We start from the raw sequence: 11,279 nt of genomic DNA on the forward strand, positions 1-11,279 counted from the left end.
GTTGAATTTAAAGGGCCCGTTGACGGGAAAACAACAGAATACGCAAAATCATTCGAAACGTTCCATATATTTAACTTTTGTACGTCAACGGCAAAAGCACAGCAGACTAAACAAAACGCTAAGAACTAAAGCGCAATAGGTGTGACCATAGGGATAAAAGTAGTGATTCTAATTAGTCCGCATTTAAGTGGTTTTTCTGAACGGACCCTTAAATAACAAAGTAGTGGTGACCTAGTGTTTAGAGAACCAATCTCTCAAGTATGAGTGTGTGACTGCGATTCCAGGTCTGGCAAGTACTTGCCAATGCAACTTCTCTTAGTTCGTATGTACTTTCTAAGAATATTTTGGCCACCAATGACCGGTTTTTGGAGGAGCTGTCTTTTCTAGTATGTCCCGGCTGTCATTGAACATCCTTGGCAGTCGTTATGGGCAGTCAGAAGCCAGTAAGTGTGACCAGTTTTACCAAGATGTATTGGGTTGAGCGGGTAACCGGGTTGTGGAGGTCAGATAGGCGGTCGTTTCTTGCAAAACACTGGTCTGAGTACCATCGAAGTTGCATCGAAGCCGACCTTAACGTAGTTGGGGAAAAGGCTCTTGAGGTAATAACAATAATAACAATGAGATTTAACGCAACAAAGTCGGAGAGTGGGGGCTCGTGATGTCACGTCTATGTAAAATTTGAACTAAGAAGTGACTTAACACAAAATTCAAGCGTTTTGTTCTTCGTTGTTCTTTGCTTGTGAAAGAAAATAAAAAATACTTGTCCATTATTTTGGGGTTATCTAAAAGACGGACTATTACTTTCTTTGATTCACCATGCTTATTTTGTATAATTTGTATCAGTGAACGTCTCCAACTCGCGAGACAATGAGTAGCATATTCTTTACTTGAGAAGTTCTCTAGAGATATGGATGTAGATGCGTAAATATGCCAATGATGGAAGCGCGCTTCGCGATCCGATGAGATTTCCTCGGAGCAAGTTGCAGAATGATGTTCTCGAACAGCATCAAGTCCTTCCAAGCGCTCTTCGGTATATCTTTGGGATCTTATGATTCTCTCCCTAGGAACATTGGAAAAGATTCGACCTCTTTCTGGCCATGGTAATAGTTTTATTGTGAAGAAGATACCTGATTAATTAAAATCTAGCTGACTGCCCACTCGTCCCCCGCGGTACTGAGTAGGCTACCCTGTCACGAAGATAAATGGAAAAGAATACAACACTCAAATAGCATTAAAACTCGAACATTCATTCTATAAAGTTTTGTAGTAAAAGAGTAACATTGACGATGATATAGCATCACCATTGAAAGTCTGTCCTAAACTATTACCGCCTTTACCGCTTGGAGGTACTTGCAGCTTATTATATCATTATACAGTGAAATTAGAGATAGCTTTCATTTCCACATCAGTTGTTTCTGATCTTCGATTCTCATAAGTCAACAGAAAATATACATCAGATCGAACAACTTTTGCTAAAACGTCATTTCAAGTGTAGTAGGGCACTTGGAGTTCAACTTCAGATGTTTTAGATCTTCGATTTTTGTAAGTCAACAGAGAGTGCTCATCAGATTGAACAACTTTTGCTAAAACGGTATTCCTATGTATGCTATCGTGTAGCTGGGTTCTTGAAGTTCCGCATCAGGTGTTCCAGATCTTCGATTTTTATAGGTCAATAGAGAGTGCTTATTAGATTGAACAACTTTTGCTAAAACGGCATACCTTTATATGCTATAGTCTAGCTGGGCTTCTGGAGTTCTACAACAGGTGTTTTAGATCTTCATTTTTTATAAGTCAGCAGAGAGTGCTTATCAGATAGAACAACTTTTGCTAAAACGTCATACCCGTATATGCTACAGAGTAGCTGGGCTCTTGGGGTTCCACATCAGGTGTTCCAGATCTTCAAATTTATTCTCTCAACCGAAAATGCTCATCACGTGGAACAATTTTTGCCATGGCACCATTTTTGTATCTCTTATAGTTTTGTTGATCTGTTGCAGTTCTGCACCAGGTCTTCAAGTTTCGAAGATAAATTATAGCCTATATGTTGCCCCGACTTTATACCGATACAACAAAGAAAAAATCATTGAAATCCGTCCAGTAGTTCCGAAGATTAGCGTGTACAAACAAACAGACATACAGACATACAGACAAATTTTTTTTTTTGGATTTGTGCTCCATTACTGTTTCTAAACCCCACCCAATTATATTTTTTTTTATATATTATGTACAGACACAGTTTTTTTACAGATTTATTATATGTATAGATTAGGGTTGGGCCAAACTCATACAAATCCGCCCAATGTCCTTTATAGTGTGGACTAACACAAGATTTTTTTTTTGAAATTTTCAACACTTTTTCTAGACGTGGTTTTGTCGTAAGTATAAAATCAAAGTCTATCACTGTGTTGGCGAACACTTGACCGCAAAAGGACGTGGGGTAACCGCATTGAACGCTTCACAAACCTGTGTTAAGTAACAGGAATATTGAAGAACAGGAAATATTGACTTTTATCATTATTTTTAGACCGAGTTATAAATAATGCAACTTTTCTAAGTTTGTATGTACTTTCTAAGTATGATTATCTTAGACTGTGTTTCGGCTGGCACGTTAAACTGTAGGTCTCGGCTGTCATTGATCATCCTTGGCAGTCGTTAAGGGTAGTCGGAAGCCAGTAAGTCCTGACACCGGTTCTTAGCTACATCCGGACTGGAAGCCGACCCCAACATAGTTGGGGAAAGGCTCGGAAGATGATGATGACAACCCAAAAGTGCCTTTACGTAGCTTCAGAGTTTTCTGAATGACTGATGTATTGATCCTTTAAATCCGATGTCAGTATAAAAAAAAAACTTTAACTCCATAAAACTGCCACTTTTCCAAATAAAACTTCAATTTGGTAAATTTATAAACGCGTTCAATAGCGGTTACCACGACAGTCCCGGTTCTCACTGACTGTCGGAGTCGGATTCGCACTGAGTGCCAGTGTCGTGGTACTAGGAGTCTTCCTGTGAGCTCGCCACTTGAGCTAGGAACACCTGCTGCTGCGGCTGGTGCTGCGCTTGTGATTGGACCTGCAAATGATGAATGTGAGATTGAATAAGGTAATTTTTTGGATATTTAAACCAGATATAGGTTAGTCATATATCCGGTTAGACTGGAAGCCAACCCCAACATAGTTGGGAAAAGGCTCGGAATATGATGATATAGGTTTGTCATATACAAATATGACATCACAATCTATCTCTGTGTAGGTAGATGACAAAAACAAATCAAACATGATTTGCGTTTTGATGAAAAGAAATCTGTTTATATACCTAATTTAACATCTGAGATGTGGTCAGAGACATTATTTTCTTGCATAAATAACAGATAAGACCCCAAAGAAAATGTAACAAAATTTTCAGTTTTGTCTCCAATACACCGCATTCTCGACAGCCACATATATTTATTAAAAACATGCATATACAGTCGTGGTCACATAATTAAAGACACCCCGTGACTCGTAATGAAATAAATATTCATGGTACTGACATGAGCTTAACCACGGTATAAAATGTAATGTAATTATTATTAAAACAAACATTACATTGTGTTCTTTAAATTAAGGACAAAAAATATTTACTTTCTTCAATACTTTAGATTTAACGCTCTATGGGAACTGAACACTAACTTTTGTAGCGGATACTTGGCTGGTCAGCTAATTAAAGACAGTAAGTCGCCATACTTTTTTTTAAAGTGAGCTAAATATTTACGAGAACACAAATTAGGTAATAATTTAGGTTCCCTTCATTAAAATTGATCATTTTAGTCCAATCAATACGACTAAAACAAAAATTCTGGTAAGTAAAATGTTTTAGGCTTTTTGAAATAAAGTTTTGTTATGCATATTTATTCAAACCACTTGAATTGTAATAAGAACATGGTAATAAATTTATTATTAAAGATGCCTTGTTAATGGCATTAAAAAAGTCAAGGTTTGAGAACAACCGAAAACCGACGCCAAGGAAAACTTGTCCGCAAACAGACTTTACAGTGGTGTTATAAGGATATAGAGAACCATTCACATAATTCCGTACTGTTTTTTTTTTGGAGTCATCTGATGCTAAAAGGACGAAAATTGTGTCTGCAGAACTTTAAGATGACAGCCGGGTCGGGAAAACCTGTAGTGCATGTGTATCGGAAGATGTTACTTTTGGAAAAGCACCGCATGTCCATACTGCAGCTGGTGATTTCTATCAAAGGTGAAAGTTGCTCTGAACAAGTATTGAAAAATGATTTTTTTTTTATCTGATAAAACAAAGGGATTTGATGAATTCAAAAAAATAAATTGATTTAGTCATCTCCAAAACATGTGATGGAACCGAAGTACACCAAGAAAGTTCTCAAACGTAGGAGGCGAAAATGTTAGTGTGGGGCTGCTTGCCACTGTTTAGTGAGACCCTTCAGAAAGGTATTATTAAAAATAGGCGAATTCAAGTACTATAATATTTCAGAAACAAGCATATTGTTATAAACTGAGCATAATTTACCGGTCATTAGGACTTTCCAAATTAGAAAAGTTCTGAAATACACTGCAAGAGTAGTAAAAATTACTCTTTGATCGGGCAACTTATGACGGTTTTGGTTTGGCCTATTGCAAATCCAATGAGAACTGGTAATAGGCGAAAAATATCATGGCAATAAGTCGTACATGGAATATCGATCAATTTCACACAGATTTTAATTGAACATGGAAGAAAATTCCCTTAGCGACTTCTACAAAACTGACCACTTGCTCGTTCAGGGATGTCATACTGTTATTGAGGTAAAAGGAAATAAACCAAATATTAATACTTATTGGAATGTTAATTATAGTGTAGGGAATGTTGTTGTAGAAAGGTAACTCCAATAATATTAATAATTTGTATTTCTTCCTCTAAGCAAATGGAGTGTCTTTAATTAGATGGCCAGGCCTCGTTATGGATCATACCGACCGAGATTCGAATAAAGCGAAAAAAAGCTAGGTGCGAGGGATTATTGAATATAGTCATTAGTTTTAACATTTAACAATGCCCTCTTAAATATTTTAAAATAGAAAAGAAAATTCCTATGGCAATATGAAAAAAGAAATACAGATGAAATGCCCCGGTAAGTTAAGATTCCAACAGTGTCTTTAATTAGTTGTCCACGACTGTATGTACATTCTCAGAGTTGTACGCATAGATACTAGAAGGATCTTTTTAGTCGATTTTAGATGTCTGTGGTTGTACCTGTATAATCTGTGGCGATTGCTGCGACTGCGCTTGAATGATGATTGGCTGGTTGGGGTTGTTCTGCACTTGTAGCCGAATCATGTTTAATTGCGCTTGAGTTAGTTGGATCTGAAATGTTAGAATACCTACTATTAGTAAGGGCTGAATATGTTTATCAGGTCTATTGTGTCATAAAATACAACAAAGTCTGAAGTTTAGTGAAGTACGTCAGACTTTTTGTTTTTGTGTTTGTATGATGCAACCCTAGTACATTAAAGGCTTCAGAAAGAATAAAGTGGGTTTTAGTCAAAAGAGTCTGATACTCCCTCACACTGCATCCACAGCGGGAGGGGTCATTCGATGATTTCCCATCAAAAAATATACATACCTACATATATGTATTAGAAAGTGTTTAATTGATTCTGCTCATAATTCTGATCAAACTATTTCGTGTAAGGTAGTTGTTAATGGTAACTGACCGGTAGCTGCTGCAGCTCCCCGGACGGCGTGACCACTTGCTGCACCAGCGTGACGGGCTGCTGAGACACCACGTTGTTCGAAGATGTTGACGCTGCCGCTGATGTCTGTAATATAGAAGTAAATATTTAAGTTTTATTATAATATATTATATTATATTTACACATGTTTAAAACTCTATTTAACTTATACTTAGGTACTGGAAGATGCGTCACCATTGAATTAGAAGTGCGGTGAAGTGCGCGTACTTACACATTGAAATTGTGTCTTTATCATTTTGTCATTAGCTTACTACATGTTTTGTAGGTAAAAGCTAGCTGGCTTCTGTTTACTACTTCTCTCGCCCAGACATAGGTAACCTATGTCAGCTTATTGGTTCAGCCGTTGAAGAAGTAACAAAAATACACGCTTCGACTTTATATTTGTGTCACAATCTCTGCGACATACAAAAGCCATCTACGTAAGAGTGAAAATAAGTTAAAATAAAGTAAATAAATGAACAACACGTATGGTATATGACCTGTACCACCTGCGCGCATGGCTGAATCACGATCTGCGGCGCCGCAGCGTTCTGCGTTAACGTCGCTTGATGCTGGTGACTCATCTGTAAGGCAAATTAACAATAATACTGAATTTATAAGCTCGTTAGTATGTATGTAATAATCAGGATAGAGTTGAAACTATCCTGTTTTACATGAATTACAAATAGCAGACAAAAATAGTAAATGATCACCAAAATGAAACTCGCATTTTAATGTAAAATTATATCCAAAGTTTTAACACTTTGCTATCCTATTTAAGTAAAATTACTCCAAGTAAATCATGAGTAAGCCAAAAATAGTAAATGATCACCAAAATGAAACCAACATTTTAAAGTAAATTTATAACCAATTTTTTTAAATTCTGCTATCCTATTTAAGCAAAATGAGTCCAAATAAATCATTGTTATCCCAAAAGTAGTAAATGATCACCAAAAGTGGGGATCGTGTCAGGGCGGGCGCAGCGCGGCGTTTGCGGTGCGGTGAGAGGGGATTGCAAGCCGGAGACATAACTTAATATGGCATCATAATACTTTATTTGATAATAAGCCTACATTTTATGGCAATCACAGTGATTTATTTAGGCAAAAATAAAACATTAATTTGGTAGTCAAGATTTGGTGATCATTTACTAAATTTGGTGGTCGAATACAATTTAAAGTGGAGTTGTGACTAAAATAGCTGGTACTAAAGTATTTTTAGACTTTATTTTTCTGGTGTTAAGTAGATATTTTTGGTTACAAAACAAGGGTATCAAAGCATTTTATAGTGGTCATTATATTTATCCCCATTGCAAATGAATTGTGTAGGTAATCAAATTAAAAGAGCAGTACATAGTAAAAAAAAGGTGTGATCTTTTTATGGTGCGAGGCTTAAGAAGGGACTTGGTGGGTTTTAGTCAGAAAGAATCTGACATTCCCTCACACTGCACCCACGGCGGGAGGGGTCTTGTGATGATTTCCCACAAAAAAAGGCTCTATACATATAGATTGCTTTTCATCCAGGTGCGCGAAGTCTGAGTAAGAGTGTCGAAGGATGTTGCCTATCGGAGGCTACGCGACATCTCGCAGCGTAAGACGACGCCGTCACTTCGTGTGCATTAGGGTGCGTCCACATCTGGCGAATGCGCCGCGAATGCGCAGCACGCGAGCCGATCGCGAGCTGTCCGCGAGCTGCGCGCGTGCATTTTTGTTCGTGCGCCGCTTCTGCGCCGCCCGCGCGCAGCTCGCGCGCGACCTAAGCGCCGCACGCGAGCGGCGCGCAGGCGGCGCGCGACGTCTGCCATCTTCGATAGTACTGAGCCAATATACGGAACTGTAAGGGCGAGAACTGATTGCGCGCAGATCGCGCGCCGCTCGCGCGCTCTATGCGAGCCTTGCGTGAGTTGCGCTAAAGAGGCGCACCGAACTATTGCAGTGACTGCACGCGCGCAGCTCGCGGACAGCTCGCGATCGGCTCGCGTGCTGCGCATTCGCGGCGCATTCGCCAGATGTGGACGCACCCTTATGCCTCTATAGTTTTTGTTAATGTATGATTGAATGTTATAATATTTTTGTATTGTTTTTTCTATGGGCCAGATGATTTAAATAAACAATAAAAAAAGGAAATATCACTTGTTCAGCAGTATGCGTGGCTCTCGGCGCGTGGTCGTATCGCGGCTTGTTGGGTTTCACCTCGTGACGCGGCACGATGTCGATCAGGAAATCGAACTGGTCACACTTTGTGATCGCCATTGCTATGTCGTTGCGCTGAAAATAATCATCATTTTAACATTAATTATTATATTTGTGTTGTTTTAGGGATTTTCAAGGTCAAGGTTCAAGGACCTACTTACTACAACAGCATATTATTGTGTGCAAGAAAATCTAATTGCCTCTTGGTATCTGAAGACGCCAGCTGGCTAGTGCCCAGCTTGACTTTATTAGCTTTTACTTCTTATTAGTAGAGACTAGGGCTGAAGAGATGGAGTAATAAAAAGGCTTGTAGCAAAATGAAGTTAAATTCGTACTTACAATTTTGTGTGATTTTTTTTATGTGTAGATATTTTTTTTACGTATTCACACAAAAAAACCTACACGATAATCTTTCAGGTCAAGAATTAATGTTTCAACAAAATAGCTTTTTAAATAATGAACGAAATGTTTGAATAACACAGAACACAATACACTCAAAACTCTGAACTTAACAAAATAAAGTTACCTCCATGTATCTGCATATACCAAATAATGTTTCGATATTTTTGATACTTAGTTCTAAATGGGTTTGTCTTGGGTTGGCCCTGAAGGATTTTTTTTGCTAAGGACATATTTTTATATATTTTTATACCTGTAAGGTTCTTCTCTTATTATCTTCAGTATGTGCCCAGGCCCTGAGCGTGAGTTCGTGTATAAAAATCTCGGCAGCTTTAGCGAACAGTACGGGAGCTTCGGCAGATATCATCTTTACTTCTTCATCCAATTTCATTATCTTCTTTATACGGGCTAGAGGCAACGCTTGAGACTTGAAGTCCTCCTGCAAACATATAGAAAAAAACTGTTATAAGTTAAGTATTTTTTATAAGGTTTTTCGGTTTCGCAATCTAGAATGACTTCGTAAAATTTACGTAGGTACTTAAGTATTTAGAGAATAAATGAATGCTCGTGTACGAGTGGAACTTGTGGATAACAGATAATCTCCCACTTTTCCGCTCAGCAAAACAAAATTGTTTATTTATATTTTCCTTGGCCAGAAAATATTCATATGAGTTCATTCATATGGTAAACATGGTTCATCTGTTACAGTTATGTACGATGTTGATGTATTTGGGTATTACGATTTCTGAGGAAACACTTTAACCACTTACATTCTTCTCGTACTTAGTTCGACTAACCATACGTAGGGGTACATACATAGGTACATTGGTGAAGTCGTTGTCGAAATATAACTTTCATTACAAACCTACTTCACGCATTTTGCGTCTGAATGGTCTGAAACAGTCTGAATAGTTCTTACATGGATGTAAGAACTAGTAACTTACAGCATTAACCTTCTTGATGTCATCGGTGACCTTACACCAGAACTGCTGTAGACTCTGCTGTGGCGACTCGACGGGGGCACTGTCTTCTCCTATGATGTCGCTATCCACCTCATCGGCAACCCCTGACGCGCCCGCTTGGTCTCTGCAAGAGTTTATTTAAATACGGTATTAATTGGCTTGTAGTTTCTGGAACTTTTTAGTGCATAGTTTAAGGGCGGTGACTGTTCTAGACGGAAATCAGCCAGCTGCGGGCTGCGGGATTGTTCGAGAGCTACCGCGGCCCTGTTACACAAAGGGCTTAAGAAGGAACATGATGGGTTTTTAGTAAGAGTCTGAGACTCCCTCACGCTGCTAACCTACAACGGGAGGAGTCATTTGATGATTTTCCATCAAAAGAAAATCAAAAGAAGATCAGCTAGCTGCACTAGACATAGATACATATTAGTCTGCACAAGTCTACTCTCATGGTATGGTCCGATGGGACGGCAATCCGACACGGCCGTAGAGACATCAGGTGCAGGACCGACATTTACATGCTCTCAGCGGCTTATTATAGTGAAAGATTCTGTATACGAAATGCGATCTTGGCTCGATCCGGGAATCGAACTCCTGATCCCGCGCACTGCAGTCGACCTTGCGACCGCTACGCCAACGGGTAGTATTACCTACATTGATACATTTATTTATTTTACGTAATCGATCACGTTCAAGAGTGGTGATTGGCGTATCGTGTCCATGTTAATCATCAAAATTTTCCTTTAGGTTTATTAAATAATGCGCACAAAGTGCACACTGTTTTATTCTGCATTTTATCCCGGTCATACATGCAGACTTTCAAAAAGGAGGCGGGGCTCAATTCGTCGTAATATTCATAGTGAAATATGCATAACTTTTTAACTTTATTTTTTATTATATTAAATTACTAAGTACCTGGAAAACAAACCCTTTTTTTTGACATTTGTGTTAATTGCTGGATTGGAGCTCCCGTGATATTTATGTATGTGTGCCATGACCTTACTACTGCGATTGTCCAACTGCGCACTATAGCTCAGTGAAAAAGCTGCGCATTAAATCTTGAGGTAACGGGTTCACTTCCTAACGTATTTTATTCCTAATATGATAGTTATCTGTATCTAATTTTAACTCTGTTTGCAGACTAGATCCTAATGCGTTTTTTGTGCAAACATCAACAGTGGATAAAACTACTTCATATTTGGGCGTATTGTGTACTAGCTGTTCCACGCGGTTTCACCCGAATCCCGGGGAAACTTCGTCCCGTACCCGGATAAAACATAACCCATGTGCAGCGCAGAAAGTGTAGCTTAACACTGAAAGAATTATACAAATCGGTTCAGTAGTTTCGGAGCTTCTTCGATTCAAACAAACAATCAAATCTTTCCTCTATACAAGTAGCTATATTAGTATACCTAGTTAAACGAAAAATATCTATGCACATTACTGTGTTCTTGTTTAGTAAATAAAACGCTAATGATCATTATTGTCAGGAAATATTGATATTATGTAGAAGGTACGACATCTAGATAAGTGGCCTGAAAAACTTGCTGATGTGTATTTTGTTGGGTATTTAATAATCTGATAAGAAAATATAAAAACAACAAGCAAACCTGTAGGCCAAACATATACTATAAAGATTACGCTGCAGAATATCGTCTTTGATAATAAATTTGGAAAATAAGATTTATTTATTCACAACATAAACATATATATATATTTTATATATATTTTATCAAAAGAGGAACTTACGCAGGTACAAAGAAACACACGGACATCTTGTCTCACAATACCACGACACGCCGACCTCGAGTTTTTCACAAAATACAAAGTCTCCTCCACAAAATAAATTATTGGAAAATCGCTATTAAAAAATAAGTAACCGCTTCCAAAGTTAATAAGAACACAGTAACCAATAATCAGTGTAATATTTGGAGATCTCCAATCAACAATTACTGAAAATGCGCCCGACACACGATTCGTCCACCGATGACCAGTCACAAGCT

The 11,279-nt window shown here is 38.3% G+C and overlaps 1 protein-coding gene across 2 annotated transcripts; it reads right to left on the reverse strand.

Moving 5' to 3' along the window:
- Positions 1-2,302: 2,302 nt before the first annotated feature.
- LOC124641541 (nuclear transcription factor Y subunit gamma-like) lies at positions 2,303-11,274 on the reverse strand. Of its 2 annotated transcripts, none has more exons than XM_047179640.1 (8): positions 11,026-11,274; positions 9,262-9,403; positions 8,571-8,756; positions 7,859-7,993; positions 6,236-6,310; positions 5,709-5,813; positions 5,248-5,358; positions 2,303-3,069 (listed from the first exon to the last, which is right to left on the reverse strand). In XM_047179640.1, exons 1-8 carry the CDS (start codon positions 11,049-11,051, stop codon positions 2,992-2,994), a joined length of 858 nt encoding a protein of 285 aa, XP_047035596.1. In that variant the 5' UTR covers positions 11,052-11,274; the 3' UTR covers positions 2,303-2,991. The 2 variants fall into 2 exon arrangements, with proteins under 2 accessions (XP_047035596.1, XP_047035595.1); XM_047179639.1 differs by having other exon boundaries at positions 6,227-6,310.
- Positions 11,275-11,279: the final 5 nt, after the last annotated feature.

Source organism: Helicoverpa zea, chromosome 22 (assembly GCF_022581195.2).
Source record: "Helicoverpa zea isolate HzStark_Cry1AcR chromosome 22, ilHelZeax1.1, whole genome shotgun sequence".
Classification (NCBI taxonomy): domain Eukaryota; kingdom Metazoa; phylum Arthropoda; class Insecta; order Lepidoptera; family Noctuidae; genus Helicoverpa; species Helicoverpa zea.